Here is a 25,885-nt window from a genome sequence, read left to right on the forward strand (position 1 = left end):
GCAACTAATGTCACAAAACAATATGTGTATAAAGTTTTGAATGAGAAGTTAACTTGAGCTGTAAACTTTCACCTAAAGCACAATAAAAAAAAAAAAAACCTCCTACTATCCTACAGTTTTTGCTACATAAACATTAAAAAAAAACCCTGTAATTTAGACACATATGTGAGTGGCTACCTTTAAAGAAAAGAATTAGGGGAGGAAGAGAGGCTTTTACTTTTCTGTACATTTTGTTCTTTTTCATGGGTATCCTTTACTACAGTTTGAAAATTCCTTTTTTTTTTTAACATAAACATTTTTGATGCACAAAAATTCTCATCAAATGTGTGCTAGGACATTATGAGCCCCCAGTAAACTGTAATGCCAAATGCATGTGAGATTATATAATATACAGTAGAAGAGTAAAAAAGTAAGAAAATAAGTAATGAACGGTAGATGTGTGCCAGTGAAGCAGGAGACACCCTAGTAAATTACTTATACAAATTTTAAAGTACAGTAGTTCCCCCTTATCTGTGGAGATCTGTTCCAAGACTCCCATGGATGCCTGAAACTGGATAGTACAGGACCCTATATATACTAAGTTTTGTCCTATATATACATACCTATGATAAAGTTTAATTTATAAATTGAACACAGTAAGAAATTAACAGCATAACTAATAATAAGACATAACAATTATAACAATATATGTAATAAAACTTATGTGAACGTGGTCCCTGAGTGGGACAGAGCGGGACAGCATGAGATTTCACTATGCTACTCATTTAACATTTTCAGACCGTGGATGACCGCTGGTAACTGAAACCGCAGAAACCGAAACCACAGATAAGAGGGGACTACTGTAATCAAAAATATAATGCATTTCAACTCAGGCTTGAATATAACATCCCTATTCTGAGAGAGTTAGCCTATAACTCTACCCAGAATTGACTGGTCTTAAGAGGAAAGAAAACTTCTATTAATGAGTAAAGAGAAAAATAAAAAATTAGAGGTTGAACAGACAGCACAAGGAAGTTCCCCTAACCAGGAAAGCCTTCCTACCAAGCTCTAGTCCTTGAGAATTCCTAGATGGTTCTTAAATTATTGACTGAAGAAAAAGAGAAGTGTCTTATAAACATCAAATGTAAGTTACTCAAGCCTGTGTACCTTCATTTGCCAAAGTTGACTTGTGTATTTGATCCTGAATATCATTTAATTCAACAAGAGAACAAACAGGGCCTGGCTTTTGAATCCATGGGCGGCTTCTACCTTGTCTTAAAAAAAAAAAAAAAAAAAAAAAGATCAAGATCAAAAGTAACTTGTTTGTTAGCTTTTTCTAATCTGCCCTCAAATTAGTTTCCCCAAAAAGTCACCAAACCAAAAACCAAACCCACTGCCATCGAGTTGATTCCGACTCAAAGCAACCCTATAGGACAGAGTAGAACTTCCTATAGGGTTTCCAAGGCCATAATCTTTATGGAAGCAGACTGCCACAGCTTTCTCCTGTGGAGTGGCTGGTGGATTTGAAACACCAACCTTTCAGTTAGTGCTTTAACCACTGTGCCACTAGGACTTCTCCCAAAAGTGATGGTAATGTTAAAAAAGTATTATATAAAATAAACAAAATTTTACTAATATTCCTCAAAATAAAAGGATGCCCCCCCCTCCATGTTGGAGTCAGTGGAAAATGCAATGTTTGTTGCCACAGTGGCAGCTGAATCAGGAAATTCAAAATCACTCCCTCTGAAAATCAGAATCCAACAACTATAAATGGTCTGAAAGCAAATTATTTTCTGATTTTAAGACCGATGACTTGTGGTCAAACACTGGCTTCATAACACATTACCCAAAACCCACTGCCATCGAGTCAATTCCTACTCATAGCAACCCTGTAGAGTTTCCAAGACTATAAATCTACGGAAGCAGACTGTCACATCTGTCTCCTGCAGAGCTGCTGGTGGGTTCGAACCGCCAACCTTTTGGTTAGCAGCTGACCACTGTAACCACTGCAACCACTGCGCCACCACGGCACCTTCATAACACATTACTTGAGAGTATATTTAGCAAAAATGACCTACTCTTACATTACATGGAAAAGATATCTCTTATGAAAAAAGCCCGTATCAATATATATTTACTGCTTCATGTAATTATAATGATATGCATTAAATCAGTCTATGTTTAACATACCTAACTCCAGATTTCTCTTGGCCTTCTGCTTCTTCATCATCACTGTTATCAGAAAATTGGCAGTGGAGGACTTCATCTTGTTCTTCTAAGTGACCCAACAACATCTGACTTCGTGTTCGAAATCCAGCAACTATTCGATCCAGAGAGTACATAGGAGGACTCGTGTAGACCTTGCAAGTGATTACCCCACCCAACAACAAAAAAAGTGATTTTTAAAACTTCTACGTTTATCCTATTTCTCAAAATGTTTTTAAAGAAATTATTTGATAGGTACTAAGAAACGCATGCATGAAAATATCACAGCTCCTAAACACAGCACAGGCACTGCCCACAAATGTGTAGCCCACCCACAGAACAGTGCGTGAAACGTAATATGGGTCCAGAGTCCTTGCCACCTTCCCCATGGGGTAACTGTTCCCTGCCCCATTCTTCCCAGTTCAGAAACTTGGAGAACCACAGTGTTGATGCTAAAGATCTGTATCCCCCTCCCATCCAAATCTCTCCACAGGAAGAAATCCAGAGCTACCTCCACTCCCTCTACAATGGTAAGTACTTAGGATAAAATATTGGGCAGTCATTAAAAATCATGATATAGAATATTTAATGATTGTCAAATATTCATCATATGCTATTAATTGAGAAATGCTAGGAATTAAAGTATATGTATAAATATAATGAATAATACACTTTAAAAATAACTAAGATCAATGGAAAACCCTGAACAGATTTTTCATTCTTTCTCTCCAAAATGTGTAAATAAGCACAGAAGAAATAACATCAATGTCAAAATAATTAAGTCATTTTTCCCTTTCCTTTAGCATTATTTTAAGTCAAGGAAATATTTCTATCACCGCAAGAAAATGTTAGATTAGCTAGACTTCTGCCAAAATGAAATGGAATGCATAAAGATTGATACCCTAGGCATTAGTGAGCTGAAATGGACTGGTATTGGCCGTTCTGAATCAGACAAGCATATGGTCTACTATGCCTGGCATAACAAATTGAAGAGGAATGGTGTCCATCGCCAAAAAGAACATTTCAAGATCTATCCTGAAGTACGATGTTGTCAGTGATAGGATAATATCCATATGCCTACAAGGAATACCAGTAAATACAACTATTACTCAAATTTACACACCAACCACTAATGCCAAAGATGAAGAAATTGAAGATTTTTACCAACTTCTGTAGTCTGAAATTGATTAAATATGCAATCAAGATGCACTGATGATTACTGGTGATTGGAATGTGAAGGTTGGAAACAAAGACAAAGGGTCAGTAGTTGGACAATATGGTCTTGGTGATAGAAATGATGCCGGAGATCGCATGATAGAATTTTGCAAGACCAACGACTTCTTCATTGCAAATACCTTTTTTCAACAACATAAACGGCAAATATACACATAGACCTCACCAGATGGAATACACAGGAATCAAATCGACTACATCTGTAGAAGGAGACGATGAAGAAGCTCAATATCACCAGTCAGAAGAAGGCCAGGGGCCGAGTGCAGATCATCAATTGCTCATATGCAAGTTCAGGCTGAAGCTGAAGAAAATTAAAACAAGTCCAAAAGAGCCAAAGTATGACCTTGAGGATATCCCACTTGAATTTGGAGACCATCTCAAGAACAGATTTGATGCTTTAAACACTAATGACCGAAACCAGACGGCTTGTGGGTTGACATCAAGGACACCATACACAAAGAAAGCAAAAGGTCATTAAAGACAGGAAAGAAAGAAAAGACAAAAATGGATGTTAGAAAAGACTCTGAAATAAGTGAAAGAAAGAAATGATGAAGTAAAAGGCCTGAAAAGAAGATTTCAAAGAGGGGCAAAGTAAAGTATTATAATGAAATATGCAAAGACCTGCAGTTAGAAAACCAAAAGGGAAGAACATGCTCGGCATTTCTCAAGCTGAAAGAACTAAAGAAAAAATTCAAGCCTTGAGTTGCAATATTGAAGGATTCTATGGCAAAAAACTGATGCAGGAAGCATCAAAAGCAGATGGAAGGAAAATACAATCACTGTACCAAAAAGAACTGGTTGACATTCAACCATTTCAGGAGGTAGCATATGATCAAGAGCTGGCGGTACTGAAGGAAGAAGTCCAAGCTTCACTGAAGGCACTGGTGAAAAACAAGCCTCCAGGAATTGACAGAATACCAATTGAAATGTTTCAACAAATGGATGCAATGCTGGAAGTCCTCACTTGTCTATGCCAAGAAATTTGGAAGACATCTATCTGGCCAACCAACTGGAAGAGATCCATATTTGTGCCCATTCCAAAGAAAGGTAATCCAACAGAATGCGAAAATTATCAAACAATATCATTAATATCCCATGCAGGTAAAATTATGCTGAAGATCATTCAAAAACGGTTGCAGTACATCGACAGGGAACTGCTAGAAATTCAAGCTGGATTTAGAAGATGATGTGGCATGAGGGATATCATTGCTGATGTCAGATGGATTTTCGCTGAAAGCAGAGAATACCAAAAAGATGTTTTCCTGTGTTTTACTGGCTATGCAAAGGCATTTGACTGTGTGGATCATAACAAATTATGGATAACATCGCAAAGAATGAGAATTCCAGAACACTTAATTGTGCTCATGCAGAACTTGTACATAGACTAAGAGACAGTCGTTCGAACAGAACAAGAGGAGACTGCTTGGTTTAATATCAGAAAATGTGTGAGTCAGTGTCTTAGTCATCAAGTGCTGCTATAACAGAAATACAAGTGAATGGCTTTAACAAAGAGAAATTTATTTTCTCACAGTCTAGTAGGCTAGAAGTCCAAATTCAGGGCTTCAGCTCCAGGGGAAGGCTTTCTCTCTCTGTTAACCTTCTCATCAATCTTCCCTTCGTCTGGGGGCATCTCAGCATGGGAACCTCAGGTCCAAAGGACACACTCTGCTCCCGGTGCTGCTTTCTTAGTGGTGTGAGGTCCCCAACTCTCTGCTTGCTTCCCTTTCCTTTTGTAAGATAAAAGGTGGTGCAGGCCACACCCCAGGGAAACTCCCTTTATACTGGATCAGGGATGTGACCTTAGTAAGGGTGTTACAATCCCACCCTAATTCTCTTTAACATAAAATTACAATCACAAAATAGAGGACAACCATGCAATACTGGGAATCATGGCCCAGCCAATTGATACACACATTTTTTGGGGAGCATAATTCAATCCATGACAGTCAGGGTTGTATCATTTCACCATACTTATTCAATCTGTATGCTGAGCAAATAATCCGAGAAGCTGGACTATATGAAGAAGAACGTGGCATCAGGATTGGAGGAAGACTCATTGACAACTTGTGATATGCAGATAATACAACCTTGCTTGCTGAAAGTAAAGAGGTCTTAAAGCACTTAAAAGACCACAGCCTTCAGTATGGATTACATCTTAACATAAAGAAAACAAAAGTCCTCACAACTGGACCAATAAGCAACATCATGATAAATGGAGAAAATATTGAAGTCAGGGATTTCATTTTACTTGGATCCATAATCAATACCCATGGAAGCAGCAGTCAAGAAATCAAACGAACTGCACACCCATGTTCATTGCAGCATTGTTCACAATAGCAAAAAGATGGAAACAACCTAGGTGACCATCAACAGGTGAATGGATAAACAAACTATCGTACATACACACAATAGAGTACTACACAACGATAAAAAATGATGAATCTGTGAAGCATCTCACAACATGGATGAATCTGGAGGGCATTATGTTGAGTGAAATAAGTCAATCACAAAAGGACAAATATTGTATGAGACCACTACTATAAAAACTCATGAAAAGGTTTACACACAAAAAGAAACAATCTTTGATGGTTGCGAGGCAGGGGAGGGGCAGGAGGGAAAAACACTAAATAGGTAATAGATAAGTGGTAACTTTGGTGAAGGGTAAGGCAATACACAATACTGGGGAAGCCAGCACAACTTGTCCAAGGCAAGGTCATAGAAGCTTCATAGATACATCCAAACTCCCTGAGGGACTGAATTACTGGGCTGAGGGATGTGGTGACCATGGTCTCGGGGAACATCTAGCTCAATTGGCATAACATAGTTTATAAAGAAAATGTTCTACATTCTACTTTGGTGAGTAGCATCTAGGGTCTTAAAAGCCTGTGAGTGGCCATCTAAGATATTCCACTGGTCTCACTCCTTTTGGAGCAAGGGAGAATGAAGAAAACCAAAGACACAAGGGAAAGATTAGTCCAAAGGACTAATGGACCACAACTACCACAGCCTCCACCAGACCAAGTCCAGCACAACTAGATGGTGCCTGGCTACCACCACTGACTGCTCTGACAGGGATCACAATAGAGGGTCCCAGACAGAGCTGGAGAAAAATGTAAACAAAATTCTAACTCAAAAAAAAAAATAAAAAAAAGACCAGACTTACTGGTCTGACAGAGACTGGAGAAACCCTGAGAGTATGGCCCCCGGACACCCTTATAGCTCAGTAATGAAGTCACTCCTGAGGTTCACCCTTCAGCCAAAGATGAGACAGGCCCATAAAACAAAACAAGACTCAATATGTACACCAGACCAGCAGCAAGGATGAGAAGGCAGGAGGGGACAGGAAAGCTGGTAATGGGGAACTCAAGGTCAAGAAGGGGAGAGTGTTGACATGCCGTGGGGTTGGCAACCAATGTCACAAAACAATATGTGTATTGTTTAATGTGAAACTACTTTGCTCTGTAAACCTTCATGTAAAGTACAGTTAAAAAAAATCAAATGACATGTTGCAGTGGACAAATCTGCTGCAAAAGACCTCTTTAAAGTGTTAACAAGCAAAGATGTCACTTTGAGGACTAAGGTGGACCTGACCCAAGCCATGGTATTTTCAATCACCTCATATGCATGCAAAAGCTGGGCAATGAACAAGGAAGACTGAAGAAGGATTGACACCTTTGAATTACAATGTTGGCAAAGAACACTGAATATTCCACGCACTGCCGGAAGAAGGAACAAATCTGTCTTGGAAGAAACAGCCAGAGTGCTCCTTTGAAGTGAGGATGGCAAGACTTCATCTTCTGTGCTTTGGACATGTTATCAGAAGGGACAAGTCCCTGGAGAAGGACATCATGCTTGGTAAAGCAGAGAGGTCAGTGAAAAAGAGGAAGACCCTCAACAGGATGGACTGACACAGTGGCTGCAACAGGGAGCTCAAACATAGGAAAGATTGTGAGGATGGCACAGGACCAGGCAATGTTTCAATACGTTGGGCATGGGGTCGCTATGAGTCGGAACCGACTTGACGGCACCTAACAACAACAGACTTCTTCCATGGAGACAGAAATCTAGGAGAAAATGAAACGGTATTTCATATGTCCTTTTTGGCTTAATTTAGCTAGTTTTGGTATCCAGTATGAAACCTTCCCCTCACCCTTAGACCAACAGGTTAGCAGACAGAACTTGAGTTAAGTCTTGCCATGTTGCATCTCCCATGCAAGCCTGCCTTTTCATATCTGCTGGAGGGACTAGTCCAAGCAAGAGAGGTAGCTAGGATTCCTGCACACACAGGAGGAGTGGGAAATCTCTCAGTAGTGTTCATCATACGACCTTTCTATCTTTCTCCTTTTCCCCTTCTTTTGGTGTCTGGAAGGGTACTTTTGGGGTAAAAGGAAATTTTTAAAATCAAAACCAAAAATTTGCTAATACCAAACACTGACTGTGGAAGTCTTTATTCCAGTCACGACTCTGTTAGATCTAATCAAACAAGTAGAGGTTAGAATAGAAGAGCCTAACCCTTCTCACAGAGGCATGGAGCTCTATCTCCCACAAAAACGTGTGTGTGCATGTGTGTGTATGTCTGTGTGGTAAGAAACAGAGAAACAGGGACCATGTGCCACTTTGTAACCAGAAAACACAAATGTTATTTTTAAGAAATAAAAGACAGGAGAAAAACAGGAAATTTTCACATTTCTACTTGTTGTTAGGTGTCGTCAAGATGATTTTGACTCATAGCAAGTAGCCAAGAGGAAAGAAAATTTAAGTATAGAAGGCGTGACGTATATAATTATTAAGTTAAATTAATAAATATCAAATTTAAATCCTGGAAAGAATTTATCTGTTTTCCTAAATGTTCTAGGAATATTTACCATATATCCAACCATAAAGAAAATGTCAATAACTCTCCAAAATAAAATTGAAATGAATAATAACAATGGTTTAAATTTTAAAATCCAACCACTCAAAACTGAAAAACATCCAGATAAGGATAGCATCTGTCTTATTCACTCTGAGGCATCTGGCACCCCATGGGCTTGTGTTGAGGATGCACTGGGTCAGGCACCACACTGGGCATTTTCGGAGTCAGCATCGCATGTACGTCTTCCATTCAACCACCTGTTACCCCCATTCTTACCGATGAAGAACCTGGGAGTCACACATTCTTAGTCACACTACAAAGCTGCACACTGGAGCTGGTATTCACACCCAAGCAGCCTGCCTGACTGCAAAGTCTCTGATGCTCACATATCACTTGCCTCTCATAGTTCCTACCTCTGTAACTATAACCACCGCATAGTTCTCACTAAAATAAATAATTTCCCTTCATAAAATTAGTAAATAGGAATCAAAATTCATGAATCTGCATATTAGTCTTTTCCATAGTAGAGATTCCTGTGTGTACATATATTTCTCACCCACACATATATTTACAATTAATAAAAAATAAAACTAAACTCCATACCGATTATATCAACTTGGCAAGACTGAATAATACATAAATGTCATTTTAAAAATACTAAAAAACAGAACACAAGTCAAAATGAACACCCTCCAACCTCATCTCAGCCTGGTGTGGTTAAAGAAGAAAAAAAAATTCATGAAGCTATCAGACTCAATCATGTCTGAAAATATGACGGCAAAGGATAATTTTTTTCCTTAATGAAGGGTAGACTTTATCTTCTTCCAACTATTCCCTCCAAATAAAACTATCCATTCTCTTGTTTATTCGTTTTTTATTAAAAAGAACCATGCTTGTAAGAGCATATATGCCAACATCCACGAAACCAAATAGGAAAAAAAAAAAAAATGCTGAGGTTATATAAATACACACTATGACATTATACTATATATAATATTTTTTAAATCTCGAACTAAGAAAAAGATTAATGTTTGCACTTTACCTTCCTCGAATCTGGTCTTGCTGGGATATAAACGTAATGCCCCAAATGACTATCAAATGGTACAGTAAATGGTCTCTTTTCAGGTATCCTGGCATCTGGCCCATCTCCACAAGTTTCCTTCACTGAAGAAGTCATTGACAAGTTAAGTTTTGTTAGTTCTTCACTCAGTTGATCCACGAGAAGTTGTTGTTCTATTATTTTTTCATTCTTTGTAGAAGAAGAGAATTTTTTAAATGGAGAACTTCAGTACAAGTGTAGATTATGATTAAAAATAAATTTACATTGACCACAATCACAACTACTTTAACAATACAATAAAACCTCGTTTATCCAAAGACTAGTATTTGCAAGTACCTAGGCTTGTTCTGGGAGGTAAAAACTTTTGAATAGTAAGCAGCAAAAAACACAGCCAAAAAAGAGTCAAACACTCAGAGATAATGCCCCATACCCTATGATTGGTTGGTTTGCCAGTCTGAAAGTCTCTGACTAGCTGATCTTTACAAAAGTATGGGCTTTCTGGCTGAAACACAACAAGTAACAAGAGACAACAAAGTTGAAAAGTAGAAAAAAAATTGGCAGACAACGGAGATGGCAGCAAAGAAGATGGAAGGTAGTTAAGTAACAGGTGCAATGAGGTGAAAGCCTTTACTCAGTAAAAAAGAAAGCTAAAAGCAAAAAGAGCTAGAAAATAGCTAACTGCTAGTCCTGGTAGGAAGGAGAACTTAGAAATCAAAGGTAGAATAAATTTTGTATCAGGAGTATGTGAGTGTGTGTGGTTTAGCTTTTTATGTATCCTCTAAAGAAAAAATCTGAAGCATACCCAAGCCATAAAGTTCTAACATCAATCTTTATTTTACAAGCACAAAATTATGTAAACAAGAAATTGTCATTCACCCTGACACATCACATGTTCTACAATGTTGAAGTGGGGAAAAAAAAAAACAAACCCTAATGGTTCATTGTGTTAACGCTAAGCAATAAAAACACAACCTTATTTTAAAAAGTCAGGTATTCAGATAATTAGGATATTCAACACCAATGGCATATGTGTTAAATGGAGGCCTTATACTGTCTGGGAAAAAGATAAAAATATCAATTAATATTAGACTTTAATAAGTCAAGGGTGCACGGTGTACTTTCCAGGTCAACATCTGGGGGGAAAAAAAAAGTAAAAGAGCAACTTCTGAGCTAATGGAGAGAAACAATAGAAAAATAAAAATTGCCCAATTGGTCTGAAAGAAGGTAGAAAAGGAGAGAAAAAGGAACATAGAGCAGGCAGGAAAAATAAAAAGCACAATGACAGATTTTAGTAAAAATACAATAGAATTATATTAAATCCATAAATGAACTAAATCATCCAATTAAATAAAGACTATAGGATTTTAAAATAATCTAGTCATACGCTGCTTACAAGAAATACAACAAAAAGATTAAAAATAAAATGGAAAAAGAGACACCACATAAACATTAATCAAAAGAAAGCTGGTGTCCTCATTAGGATGGCTATGACTTGAAAAACAGAACACAACAAGTGTTGACGAGGATGTGGAGAAATTGGAACCTTAATCCATTGCTGGTGGAATTGTAAAATGGTGTAGCCACTTTTGAAAAGAGTTTGGTAATACCTCAAAAAGTTAAACACAGAATTACATACGACCCAGCAATTTCACTTCTAGGTATATAACGAGAGAAGTGAAAGCAGGAGTGCAAACAGAAACTTGACACCAATGTTCACTGCGGCACTTTTCACAATAGCCAAAAGGTGGAAACAACCTAAATGCCCATCAACAGTTGAATGGATAAACAAAATGTGGTATATTTACACAGTAGAATATTACTCAGCCTTAAAGAGAAATGAAATCCTGACACATGCCACAACCTGGATGAACCTTGAAAACATTATGCTGAGCGAAATCAGTCACAAAAGGACAAATACTGTATGATCTCACTTATCATGAAATAAGTATAAACCAGTGGTTATTAGTGGTTATCAAGGGTGGGAGGGAAGGACAAAGGTACAGCGTTTGCTTAAGAGGCACTGATTTATGTTAATGGTACTGGAATCATTTAGAAAAGGATAGTGGGGCCCTGGTGGTGCAATCATTAAGCACTTGGTTGCTAACCAAAAGGTCAATAGTTTGAACCTATCAGCTGCTCAGCGGGAGAAAAGACCTGGTGATCTGTTCCCATTAAGACTACAGCCTAGGGAACCCTATGAGGCAGTTCTACTTTGTCCTATAGGGTCGCTATGAGTCAGAATCAACTCAACAGCATGCAACAATAACAACAATGGTTGTACAACCTGAAGAATATAATTAATGTCACTGAATTACACATATAGAAATTGTTGAAAAAAAATTAATCATACACATGAAAGTGCTATTCTATTTAGTTGGGTCCATTTTAACTAAGTTTAGTTAGGTCCTATTTCAACTAAATCTATAGAAGCCTTACCTGCAATCTATTCACTTTTTGTGCTTCTTTCAAAGATGTAACATGTCCTTTGTTTTCCTGTACCATCATTTGCACTTGATTCTTTAGCTCCTTCACTTCCAGTTCCTTCTGATTAAATACTACTTCATCAGCAGCGAGTGCGCACTAGGAGAGAAAGAAGTCACGTGTGAGATTCACCACAGAAAGCATTCAGAGGCTGTGAAGACTAACGAGAACCCACATAATACCACAAAAATTGCGATCTGATGACAGCTTGATGACATTTCTTAAAATTTTTCTCATCCTTTTTATTTTCAGTGATTTACTGGTTTCTTTTTAAGAAAGATAGAAGTAGTTGAGAGAACCTATCATTGCTATAACATAGAAATTAGCGACCTGAAGACAGTAAGATTTTCCAGATTTGTATTTCCTGCATTTTAAAATGCAAACCAGTTATTTAGGTTCTAGACTACAGGCAGTCCCCGGATTATGAACGAGTTCCATTCCTAAATCTATCTTTAAATTGAATTTGTATGTAAGTCGGAATAGTTAGGTACAGTTCATATCTAACGTCATTAAATGTTTGTCTTAGGATACAGTGTACCTTTCTATGCATAAAAAACATTAAAGAAACACTTCCAGACACACTAAAACACCTTTAACATAATAATACAGTAATAATAATAATAACGTTTTGATGTGAGTCATGAAGTAGCACCTGTTTGTTATTATGAACCATTGTATGTACCTTGAATTTTTAATATAATAAGCTTTATGGGGGTTGGTTTATAACTATAAGTCGCAGGTAAGTCAGATGTTTATAACCCGGGGACTGCCTGTACATTCAATAAGATTTTTGCAATTTTGCTAGAACTGCCATGAGGTTTTAACATGGGCTTTTAAAAATTAAAAAGGTCACATTTTCCCAACTCTAAACTACAGGGTATAAGAATGCATTTTTAAAATGTACATTTATCTGTTAATAAACTATATATCAGCACCTGGTTCCTGAATTTGTACATTTTCACTCTGAAGAGATATATTTTAAAGAAGTCTGATAATATGGCTAGTTATTTCTTAGTTTCCAATGAATTATGGTTGTTTTCAAGTATACTAGGGATATGCAAATAATACATTTAAAACAATTTTTAAGTTAAATAAAGAGAAAGAAAATTAATATTTGTCAAGGGCCAACTTCATGCCAGATGCTGACGTGGCATTTTTTCAATATCTCATTGCAAAGGCTTATAGTTACATTCTGACAGATGAAGAAACAAACTCAGAGAGATTAAAACCATTTCCCAAAATGACACCATGGGTAAAACAAACTCCTGAGAGTCGACCCCAGGGTGTGTCCGGATAGAAGTCTGAGCTCTTTCTACTAAGACTGCAGGAAAACAAAGAACATGTACTTGATTTACAACAATCTTTTTCACTTTACAAATGAGACGTAATCTACAAAAACACATTATGTGTGCCTTTTCAGGAGCCAGCATGGAGGTGTACCACTCGTCTGTCAGTTTGTTGTACTGTGGTGGCTTGCATCTTGCTGTGATGCTGGAAGCTCTGCCACTGGTATTCAAATACTAGCAGGGTTACCCATGGTGAACAGGTTTCAGCGGAGCTTCCAAACTAAGACAGACTTAGAAGAAGGACCTCGCGATCTACTTGTAAAAAAAAAATTGGCCAGGGAAAACTTCATGAATAGCAGTGGAACATTGTCTGATACAGTGCCAGAAGATGAGCCCCTCACATTGGAAGGCACTAAAAATATGACTGAGGAAGAGCTGCCTCCTCAAAGTAGAGTCAACCTTAATGACATGGATGGAGTCAAGCTTTCGAGACCTTCATTTGTTGATGTGGTACGACTCAAACTTAGAAGAAACAGCTGCAGACATCCAATAATAATTGGAATGTGGAATGTACAAAGTATGAATCCAGGAAAATTGAAAGTTGTCAAAAATGAACTGGAATGCATAATGATTGATATCCTAGACATTAGTGAGCTGAAATGGACTGGTACTGGTCATTTTGAATTAGACAATCATATGGCCTCCTATACCAGGAATGAAAAATTAAAGAGGAATGGTGTCGCATTCATCATCAAAAAAACATTTCAAGATCTGTGCTGATGTACAATGCTGTTAGTGATAGGATAATATCTATACACCTACAAGGAAGACCAGTTACTACAACTATTATTCCAATTTATACTCCAACCACTAATTCCAAAGATGAAGAAATTTAAGATTTTTAGCAACTTATGCAGCCTGAAATTGATCAAACATGCAATCAAGATGCATTGATAATTACTGGTGATTGGAATGTGAAAGTTGGAAACAAAGAAGGATCAGTAGTTGGAAAATATGGCCTTGGTGATAGAAATGATGCCAGAGACTGCATGATAGAATTTTGCAAGACCAACAACTTCTTCATTGCAAATACCTTTTTTCAACAACATAAACAGCAACTATACACATGGACCTCACCAGATGGAATACACAGGAATCAAATCGACTACATCTGTGGAAAGAGACAACGGAGAAACTCAATATCATCAGTCAGAAGAAGGCCAGGGGTCAACTGCAGAACCGACCATCAATTCCTCTTATGCAAGTTCAAGCTGAAGCTGAAGAAAATTAAAACAAGTCCACGAGAGCCAAAGTACAACCTTGAGTATATCCCACTTGAATTTAGAGACCATCTCAAGAATAGATTTGACGCACTGAACACTAATGACCAAAGACCAGATGAGTTGTCGGATGACATCAAGGACATCATACGTGAAGAAAGCAAAAGGTCATTAAAAAGACAGGAAAGAAAGAAAGGACCAAAATGGATGTCAGAAAAGACTCAGAAACTTGCCCTTGAATGTAGAGTAGCTAAAGCAAAAGGAAGAAACGATGAAGTAAAAGAACTGAAGAGAAGATTTCAAAGGATGGTCATGAAGACAAAGTATTATAATGACATGTGCAAAGAGCTAGAGATAGAAAACCAAAAGGGAAGAACACCCATTTCTCAAGATGAAAGAACTGAAGAAAAAATTCAAGCCTCAAGTTACAATACTGAAGGATTTTATGGGCAAAATGTAGGAAGCATCAAAAGAAGATGAAAGGACTACACAGAGTCACTGTACCAAAAATAATTGGTTGACGTTCATCCATTTTAGGAGACAGCATATGATCAAGGAAGAAGTCCAAGTTGCACTGAAGGCACTGATGAAAAACAAGGCTCCAGGAATTGACGGAATACTAATAAAAATGTTTCAACAAACAGATGTAGTGCTGGAAGTGCTCACTTGTCTATGCCAGGAAATTTGGAAGACAACCACCTGGCCAACCAACTGTAAGAGATCCATATTTGTGCCCACTCCAAAGAAAGGTGACCCAACAGAATGTGGAAATTATTAAACAGTATCATTAATATCACAGAGAAGTAAAATTTTGCTGAAGATCATTCAAAAACAGCTGCAGCAGTACATCAACAGCGAACTGCCAGAAGTTCAAGCCAGATTCAAAAGAGGAGACTGGATGAAGGATATCATTGCTGAAGTCAGATGGATCTTGGCTGAAAGCAGAGAGTACCCGAAAGATGTTTACCTGTGTTTTATTGACTATGTAAAGGCATTCCACTGGTGGATCATAACAAATTATAGATAACATTGCAAAGAATGGGAAGTCCAGAACACTTAACTGTGCTCATGCCAAACCTGTATACAGACCAAGAGGCAGTCGTTTGAACAGAACAAGGGGATATGGACTGGTTTAAAATCAGAAAAGGTGTAAGTCAGGGCTGTACCCTTTCACCATACTTATTCAATCTGTATGCTGAGCAAATAATCCAAGAAGCTGGACTATATGAAGAAGAACACAGCATCAAGAATGGAGGGTGGAGGGGAATACTAAATAGACAATAGATAAGTGGTAACTTTGGTGAAGGGTAAGACAGTACACAATACTGGGGAAGCCAGCACAACTTGTACAACGAAAGGTTATGGAAGCTCCATAGACACATCAAAACTCCCTGAGGGATTGAATTGCTGGGCGGAGAGCTGTGGGGACCATGGTCTTGGGGAACATCTAGCTCAATTGGCATAACACACTTTAACAACTGGCATAACACACTTTATAAAGAAAATGTTCTACATTCTACCTTGGTGAGTAGCGTCTGGGGTCTTGAAAGCCTGTGAGCAGCCATCTAAGATACTCCACTGGTCTCACCCCTTCGGCAGCAAGAGAGAATGAAGAAAACAAGATACAAGGGAAAGATTAGTCCAAAGGACTAATGGGCCACAACTACCACAGCCTCCACCAGACTGAGTCCAGTACAACTAGATGGTGCCTGGCTACCACCACTGACTGCTCTGACAGGGATCACAACAGAGGGTCCTGGACAGAGCTAGAGAAAAATATAGAACAAAATTCTAACTCACAAAAAAAGACCAGACTTACTGGCCTGACAGAGACTGGAGAAACCCTGAGAGTATGGCCCCTGGACACCCTTTTAGCTCAGTAATGAAGTCACTCCCGAGGTTCACCATTCAGCCAAAGATTAGACAGCCCCATAAAACAAAACGAGCCTAAAGGGGCACAATAGTCCAGGGAAGAGGACTAGAAGGCAGGAGGGGACAGGAAAGCTGGTAATAGGGAACCCAAAGTTGAGAAGGGACAGTGTTGACATGTTGTGGGGTTGTTAACCATTGTCATAAAACAATATGTGTACTAACTGTTTAATGAGAAACTATTTGTTCTGGAAACCCTCATCTAAAGTACAATAAAAAAAATTTAAAAAAAGAATGGAAAACTCTTTAACAATTTGGGATGTGTAGATGACACAACTTCGCTTGCTGAAAGTGAAGAGGACTAGAAGCACTAACTGATTAAGATCAAAGAATATAGCCTTCAGTATGGATTACCTCAACATAAAGAAAACAAAAATCCTCATAACTAGAGCAATAAGCAACATCATGATAAATGGAGAAAATACTGATGTTTTCAAGAATATCATTTGACTTGAATCCACAATCAACACCCACAGAAGCAGCAGTCAAGAAATCAAACAACATATTGCATTGGGCAAATGTATTGCAAAAAAACTTTTTAAAGTGTTAACAAGCAAAGATGTCACTTTGGGGACTAAGGTGTACCTGACCCAAGCCATGGTATTTTCAGTCACCTCAGATGCATGCAAAAGCTGGACAATGAATAAGGAAGACCGAAGAAGAATTGATGCATTTGAATTATGGTGCTGGCAAAGAATATTGAATATACCATGGACTGCCAGAAGAACGAACAAATCTGTCTTGGAAGATGTACACCCAGAATGCTCCTTAGAAGCAAGAATGGCAAAACTTCATCTTACATACTTTGCACGTGTTTTCAATCAAGGCTATAACACTGACACCTTCTAAAAAGGATAGCGTAACTTCCCTAGCAACAAGCCAGCTATTATTCAATCTGTGAGATGACTTACAATCTCATTTTGGCTGAGGATTTTTAAAATTAGTACTTACCTACTTCCCTAATAGGCTCATGGCAGCAGGGTTGAGAAAACAGAATGTCTACGCTTCCCCTTGCACAGACCTGCTCTTCTCCTTGCCTACAATCTCCCCGAGCAACCAACCTTTACCAAGCTGCCTTCACAGTAGCCCCTGGCCCTACATATAACTTCTGAGTCCAATCCCTTAGCTGCTACTGATGTGTATTTCAGCCATACTGTTATTGTTAGCTGCTGTCCAGTTGGCCCCCGACTCACAGGGACCCCATGTGTTACAGAGTATAACTGCTCCATGGGGTTTTCTTGGCTGTAATCTTTATGGAAGTAGATCGTCAGGCCTTTCTTCCATGGAGTTGCTGGGTAGGTTCAAACTGCTAACCCCTTTTGATTAGCACCCGATCGCAAACTACTTGTGCCACCCAGGCTCCTAACTATAGACAGGTAGAAAATAATTGAGAGCAAATAATAATAAGGTAACTTTTACTAAGCCTTATTATAGGCCAGACATCCTTCTAATCACTTCCTGGAAACTAATGTTTTAATCCTCACAACTACCCTACAAGATGGGTACTACTATTGTTTCTGTTTTACAGATGGGGAAACTGAAGCACAGAGAGGCCGAGTATTGCCCAAGGTCATAGAGCTAGTAAGCAGAGGAGCCAGGATTCAAACCTAGAGAGTCTGGCATCCACATTTTTAACAACTATATTATCCTGCCTTTCACGGGGGAAAAAAAGAAAAACCAGAGTGGCCAGGCCCACTCTAATCAGGAAAGAAGCAGGGCACAGTTACTGCCTTTCAAAAAAAAAAAAAAAAAACCCATGATTTCAGTACTTTAAAATGCTTAGAACTGAATATTAAAAATTTTGTAACAGAGCAGTAATTCTCAAAGTACAATCTGCTGAGGCCCTTCCAGGGTGTCTATGAAGTCAAAACTATTTTCATTATAATACTAAAATGGTATTTGCCTTTTTACCATGTTGACATTTGCATTGATGGTACAAAAGCAGTGGTGGGTAAAATATTACTGGCTCCTTTGCATCAATAAAAAAGTGTCACCAAACTCTACTAGTAGTCATTGTAGTCTTCACTGCCATTCACTTGCAACACAAACAAAAATGCCAGTTTCACTTAGAATGTCTTGATGAAGCAATAAAAATTATTAATTTTATTAAATCTCAACCCTTGAGTATATGTCTTTTTTAAAAGGGGAAGTATGCATAATGTTGCATAATGAAGAGTGATAGTTGTTATGAGGAAAAGCCCCCGTGTGATTATTTGAGTTGCAAGCTGAACTAGACACTTTTTTCACAGAGCACCTTTTTTTATTATTATAGTTTAAAGAATAACTGAGAGCCCTGCCTCATATCCTAGCTGCTCAGGAGACCACAACCAGCGTCCTCCTGCTGCTGCCACAGTCCCCAAGGCTTGGAGGCTTTCTTCACCCATGTAGATGCCTGTCATACCAGGCCAGAGCAAGAAGTGCATTTAAGCAGGACAAGATGGCTCCAGCAAGTGACCAAAATAATCAGATGACCTTCCAAAAGGAAAAAAAGCAGTGGAAATAACTGAAACGGAATTCAAAAGACTAATATTTAGTGCTCCCCAAGAGCTTAAGAAAGAGATCAAGGAAAACACAGACAAAATCATGGAAAACACACAGACGAAGCAATAGAAGAATTCAGGAAAATAATACAAGAACAAAACATCAAAATAGACCATTAGAAATCATACAAAAACAGCAACTGGAAATCAGTTTCAGAAATGGACAACTCAATATAAAGGTTTAGGAGCAAATCTGAAACAATGGAGGCCAGAATCAGCAAGATTGAAGACAAATCCATGGACACCCCTTTATTTGAGGAAAAATCAGAGAAAAGAATGAAGAAATCCTAAGAATTATGTGGGACACAATCAAGGGCAAAAAACTGTGAGTGATCAGAGTTGCAGAACAGAGGGAGAAAATGGAAAATACACAGAAGATTGTTGAAGATTTGCTGGCAGAAAACCTCCCAAATATCATGAAAGATGAAAAGCTGACCATCCAAGATGCTCAATGAACCCCATATAGAACAGACCACAAAAGAAAGTCACCAAGACAAATAATCACACTTGCCAAAACTGAAGACAAAGAATCCTGAGAGCAGCTCGAGAAAAACAAAAAGTAACCAACAAAGAGGAAACAAGAAGACTAAGCTCTGATTACTTGGCAGAAACTATACAGTCAAGAAGGCAATGGAATGACATATATAAAACCTTGAAAGAAAAAAACTGCCAACCAAGAATAATATATCCTGCAAAACTCTCTCTCAAATGTGATGGCAAAATTAGGACATTTCCAGAAAAACAGAAATTAAGGGAATTTGTAAAAACAAATCCAAACTTACAAGAAATATTAAAAGGGAGTCCTTCAGTTAGAGAACCAACAACATCAGATAACAACTGGAGTTTAGGACCCAGTACAGCATCAGCCAGATACCAACCTAAGTAAAGAACTCTCAATAATAAAACAAAGCTAAAAGACTTAAAACAGGGAAACAGAGACATTAGTGCATAAATGGCGACAACATCAAAACAATAAAAGGGGGAATAAACAGTGTAGGTATAGAACTTTCAAATGGAGAGGAAGTCAAGGTGATATCAAGTAATAAAAGACTGGTTCAAACTTAGAAAGATAAGGTAAATTTCAAGGCAAGTAGAAAGAAAGTTAACAAACCTACTCATCAGAATAAAAAACAAAAACATAAAGTCTCAGTAAACACAAAATGTATAATAAAAGAAAAGAAAAATCCACAAAAAAAAAAAAAAAAAGGAACTCAGCACAGGAAAGTAAGAGGAACAAAGAAAACGTCAGCACCACACACAAAAAAGCACAATATGACAACAATAAACTCATACCTATCGATAATCACACTGATGCAAATGGCTTAAAGTTTTTTTTAATTAGAAATCATGCCCTTTGAAACTCACTTTCACACATACTCTTTTTTTTTTTTTGTAGGGTATAACCTATAGCTTGAAATATGAGCTACTGAACTCTCACATTCCACTTAATTTTTAAAGAATAAATTACACAAATGGATTACGGTTAACACAAGTGCTGATTTAGTTTTGTCTTTGCCACTTCTGCCATTTTCCTACCTGATTGCAAGTCCACTCGGTGGAATTAGGAAAGCGACACCCTACATGAAGAGGCTGGCATCTGAACTGGTCTGCAGGTATGCTTCAGAACAGTTGTGTCATTAGGGTTGGTGTCACGCAGTGCGGTAACTCTTGGTGTCACCATCCCTTCCATGGACCTCATCTTGCACCAGACCATACAGAATCCTTAGTAATGTTCATTGTCAATTTTAATCATAGAATAGTATGTGATATAGTTGTAAACTGCTTAAATGTAATATTTCTTAGATTATATGAATACTAACAACAAAACTGTTCTGTAAAATTTTTTGCTAATTTTATAAAATGATACTTGTGAAGAGTGTGCTTCTTAGCTCAAGTAGATACATGGGTCTAAATGGGCAGCTTCTGTCTGCAGGTGAGTTGAGAAGGCAGAGAGGGTTAGGAGCTGGTTGAATGGACATGGGGAATCGGGTAGAAAGGAGGAGTGTGCTGTCACAGTATAGGGACAGCAATTAGGGTCACATAAATAGGGTATATGTATGAATAAATTTTTGTATAAGAGATTAACTTGAAATGTAAACTTTCACTTAAACTACAATAAACAGAAATTTTTTTTTTTTACTAGTTTTAAAATTTTACTAATAAAAATCTTTCTACATTAGTTAAAACATTATTATCTTAGTAACTGAGCAGGAAAAAAAAGAATAACTGAGAGACAAACTATGGCTCTTCAGACTTGGGTATGTGGCAGACATTTTTTCAAAAATGAGAACCTACAACTTCAAGGAAAACAACTAACAGTATTTGTTGTGAATGATAAAATTCAAGTTTTATGCAAAAATCAGAATTCTGGAAAATATATCTGCCACTGTTAGCTTGACAGCTTCCAAACCTTAACGTCTTTTCTGATGAGATCAGTGGTGATATTAAACAATGTGATTTTTTTGATATTGTATAAGAAATGTGTCAACCTTTGGAAGATCTGCATAATTTAGTAAACAAGTATTTTCCAAATGACCAACACATGTTTATTCAAAATCATTCATGGATAAAAGATCCATTCGAAGTACAAGATACAGGTCATTGGATTTTCACATATAAATTTTAATACAACAAAGTAGTTTGAAATTCCATAATGCAAGTAACTTCTACAAACTACCACTTGTTGAGTTTTGGTGTAGTATCAAAGAATAGTCCCAATTATCTGAAAAAGTTATTAAAATACTCCACCGTTTTCCAACTACATATCTATATAAGGCTGGATTTCTTTACTTTCTTCAACTAAAGCAACACATCCCAACAAATTAAATGCAGAAGCAGATACGAAAACCCAGCTGTTTTCTATTAATCTGGATGTTAGTGTTATCTGCAAAAATGTAAAACCACTCTTCTCACGAAATTTTTTTTGTTTTGAAAATAGTTATTTTTCACAAAAAGTGTTCTTTATGCTAATATGTAATGGGATTATTATTGTTATTTTTAAATAAATTAATAGATATTAGAAGGAAACATGTTAGTTTTAATTTCTAATATAGTAAATAGCAATAGGTATAGCCACATAAGCAAAAGTTTTCTGGGGGACCTCAATTTTTAAAGTGTGAAGAAGTCCTGAGATCAAAAAGCTTCAGAACTGCCACAGTAGAGAATAATACAAATGACTTCTTTCTAATACACATAAAAAGGTATTGGAATGATGTCTAACCAGAAAGCTATGTTTTTTACTACCATATTTTTACACAAATAATGTGTGCCTTCTACATTTGTTTGCCAACCATGCCATCCAAACACAAGGCATTTTCATAGGTGCCACTATGCCAATTTTTTTTACGTTGCTGTAAAAAATTAGCATAGCACGCTTACAAAAATACCTAACGGAGGGAGGGCACAACTGGCAAACAAACGTAGCAGGAGTGCATTATCTGTGTAGAAAAAAACTGACAGAACCATGAAAGTTGAGAACCATGTTATTTAAGGAACATCTGAAGGACCATCCATATGCCCGCTAGATTGCAAACTCCCTGCAAGAAAGACTAGGTGTGTCTTGTTCTCCACTCTATCCCCAGTCTTATGCATTGAACTGTGTCCCCCAAAAATATATGCCGTAAATCCTAACCCCTATACCTGTGGTTATAATCCCATTTGGGAACGGGTTTTCCTTCTGAGTTATAAAAGAGCAGATTGAGCGAGCAACCAATTAGGCAAGCAGAGATGGGGAAAGATAGATGCCATGTGACATGAAGATCACCAAGGAGCCAAGGAACAGAAGACGAAAAGAGACAAGGACCTTCCCCCAGAGCCAACAGAGAAAGAAAGCCTTCCCCTAAAGCCAGCGCCCCGAATTTAGACTTCTAGCCTCCTAAACTGTGAGAAAATAAATTTCTGCTTGTTAAGGCCACCCACTTGTGGTATTTCTGTTATAGCAGCACTACATAACTAAAACACCCAGTGACACATAATCTTCACTCACTGTTTTTTTAATGAAAGGTGGGGAAATGGAATTCTGAAATACATACACACACACACATATACTATACACACATGAACTTGCCTATGTTCCTTAAATATTATAAAATATGAAGTGATTTGTTTGTTCTTAAAAAATCTATACTCAAATCTCAAAGGATAACGTATTTTTTTCCCTTTAAGAACCACTGACCCGTAGAGGAAGAAAAACTCAGTAGAGTCTAAATTTCACTTCTGAAATTTTGTTTCTTTTCATCCTCTAAATTACAACCAGGTCTACAACATTCCATTCAACAAACATGACAAATTAAGACACATTTTTAACTAAAGGAGAAGGAAGGAGGTGCCAAGAAAGATATGAATTGTGAGGAGGAGGCAGTAAGAAAAGAGGAGGTAGAAATAAAGTGAGGAAAGGCACACAAGGACACTTCACATATAAACCTTTGTAAAAACTACAATTTCAAAATGACTCTTAGAATTTACGTGTCCAAATAAACCAATTCTTTAAACAAGTTACTTATAAAAGTGATGTCTAAGTACCTGGCATTTCTTAAGCTCTCTCTTCAGCTGGAGAACTGTAATATGCTGTGGTCCTTCTTCCACATTTCCAATGCCTCGGTATCTGAACAAGGTGGGCACTGCCTTCCTCACCTCCTGGGTCATGTTAAACCACTCCTGAAGTTTGTGCTGCTGCTTTTGGTTTAGTCTGACACCATCTTTTAAGTCCACCAAGAAGGTAAAGGCTTCTTCTATACAATTTTGGTAACCCAGACATTCTCCTTGCAGCTGGGCTACTAGCTCCTCAAGAGATTGGATCCTATTTTTATCAGGAGTCCCCTCTGAATGGGTCTGGCTAGTCTGGCTGATATTAGCCTGCTGATTTTGCAAAGCTTCTCGAAGCAACTTAATCTCAAATTCCATTTCATCCATACGGTCTGATTCAGGGCTAAAGTTTACAGTGGGTTTGTTTCTAATGTTCCGGGCTCTGTTGGCATATTTGAGAGAATTTAAGGACTCGTCAAAGTCAGAGGAGGATGGGCTCACACATGTGATCATGACAGTCTTGGCACTGCCTCCCAGGGAATCTTTCAGAAGCCTGGTAATTTTAGCATCCCTGTATGGAATATGTGAGCTCTTCCTGCGTGGGTCTCCAAGAGCGCTTATTACGTTTCCTAAAGCCAGCAACCCACTATTGATTTGAATGGATTCTTTGAACCGTTCACCTGTATTCCCCGTTTTTGTTACCCTTTCTGATCCAGCCAAATCCACGAAGTGGAACTTTGAAACGATATGCCGAGGAGATTGCCAAGATCCATCTTCAGTTGCCTCCACACTTTTCTCCACTTGACAAATGCTGATGGTAAAAATGGCATGTGATCTACTGGAGTGCTCGTTCATTTGGGTGGTTCCTGTATGTCTGGCTGCATTCCCCAACTCCAGGAGGCTTAGCACGTCATCGGCGCTCTCCACCAGGCATTCCTTAGCCCCAACGATCACTTAAAATAGCAACAGCAAGTTTTTAACCAAGTTTTGATCAAAATCCAGTACAGTTAACCATACAACAGTTATAATTTGTTAAACAGCCCAACGAACACAGTCCCTTTAAAGAAATCAATAGTGTTTCAAACAGCAGTAAGGTCAGCAACGTCATTAAATAATTTTAGGTAATCGCTCAAAGGAACTATTTTGACATACAACACTCATTTTGACGTTAAATTCTAAACTATGTAATTTTTAAAGCAATCCTGTTTATTTGGAGTCACATATCACACTCAATTCTTTAAAACAGCTGACAAGAGAAAAATTCATTTTCTAGCATTCTGATTTGTAAAGTCACTATCTCATACACCTTTGCATTAAAAGAAATTAGTTTGAGTTTCATTAATATTGAAGCCATCCTTAGCTTTAAGATTTTTGTGGTATTATGGAATCATAACCAGTAAGAAATAAATTCAGTACAAATAAAATTGGTTGTTCATTTTTACAGCCTGTATGCCTTACATAACATCAGAGTGCAAGGTAAACATCATACGGCAATGCAAAAAAAGAGCAAAAACTTTCTATTTCAACAGAAGAATAAGGACCAAAAATAACATATGATTACTCTGCATTAATTTATATCCAAAATATTTCAAAAAGGAGTAGGTGGGTAACAAAAAACTTTTGGAAATAGTGGTGATGACTGTACATGATGAACATAATGTTACTGAATTGTACATATAAAAAATGTTGACATGGCAAATGTTTATATTTATCTCTCTCAATAAAAAAATTTTAATGGCTAAAACGGCAAATTTTTATTGTATATATTTTACCACAATACAATTGAGAAAAAAAGCAGTAGGTGGCAGAGCTGGGATTTGAACCAGTGCAGTAAAGCTCCGAAGTCCATGCTCTAATCACAGCACCATGCTTCCTCTTTAATCAGACCCTGTCATGTCACTTTTTCTTTGGGGAAAAAAAATCACTTTATTTACCTTTTTTCATCATGCCACCTTTTTTAACAACCTAGTTCATTTAAAGCTCTAAAGTACCTGTACCACAAACAGGCAGTGCTAAAAATATCAGGAATTACAGAACATTACAATATAAGTACGAATCATAGTAAAACTTCTATTAAAATTTTCTAACGTTAAGCTGAGCACTATGGTTCTCAAACTTAGATGCAAATCACCTGGGAGAAAGTACCAAAGCTCCCATTTCATACCAATTAAATCAGAATCTCTAAGAACTAGGGCCCAGAAATCAATAGTTTTTAAAAAGCTTCCCAGGTGATTCTAATTATACAGCAGCCAGGGTCAACACCACTGTTTTACACAGTGGTACTAAATCAGTATGTCATGTAAATGCATTTTAGTTGTGAGTGGGACATTATATATAAAACAGATGGCAATTTGTCTTAAGACAATTTGTTATATCCTTCCAAAGTTTTTGCAGGATTGATATCAGCTATGGAATATTTTGATCATCAAGTTTATCAGGAGTGGTAGTGTATATTCTGTACTGTTTGACTGATTTACAATAAATGGATATTATTTTTGTAATTTTTTTATAAA

General features: G+C 37.5%; 1 protein-coding gene across 1 annotated transcript in view; it reads right to left on the reverse strand.

The window, feature by feature from the left end:
* Positions 1 to 25,885, reverse strand: part of KIF27 (kinesin family member 27) — a 90,834-nt gene that overhangs the window by 38,775 nt on the left and 26,174 nt on the right. The window contains exons 4-8 of the mRNA XM_023735773.1: positions 23,370 to 24,325; positions 11,769 to 11,912; positions 9,315 to 9,521; positions 2,170 to 2,339; positions 1,147 to 1,253 (exon numbers count right to left, since the gene is read on the reverse strand). Of these exons, the coding sequence (XP_023591541.1) occupies positions 1,147 to 1,253; positions 2,170 to 2,339; positions 9,315 to 9,521; positions 11,769 to 11,912; positions 23,370 to 24,325 (1,584 nt within the window). The remainder of the gene's footprint in view (positions 1 to 1,146; positions 1,254 to 2,169; positions 2,340 to 9,314; positions 9,522 to 11,768; positions 11,913 to 23,369; positions 24,326 to 25,885) is intronic.

This window comes from Trichechus manatus, unplaced genomic scaffold (genome assembly GCF_000243295.1).
Source record: "Trichechus manatus latirostris isolate Lorelei unplaced genomic scaffold, TriManLat1.0 scaffold00082, whole genome shotgun sequence".
NCBI classification, from domain to species: domain Eukaryota; kingdom Metazoa; phylum Chordata; class Mammalia; order Sirenia; family Trichechidae; genus Trichechus; species Trichechus manatus.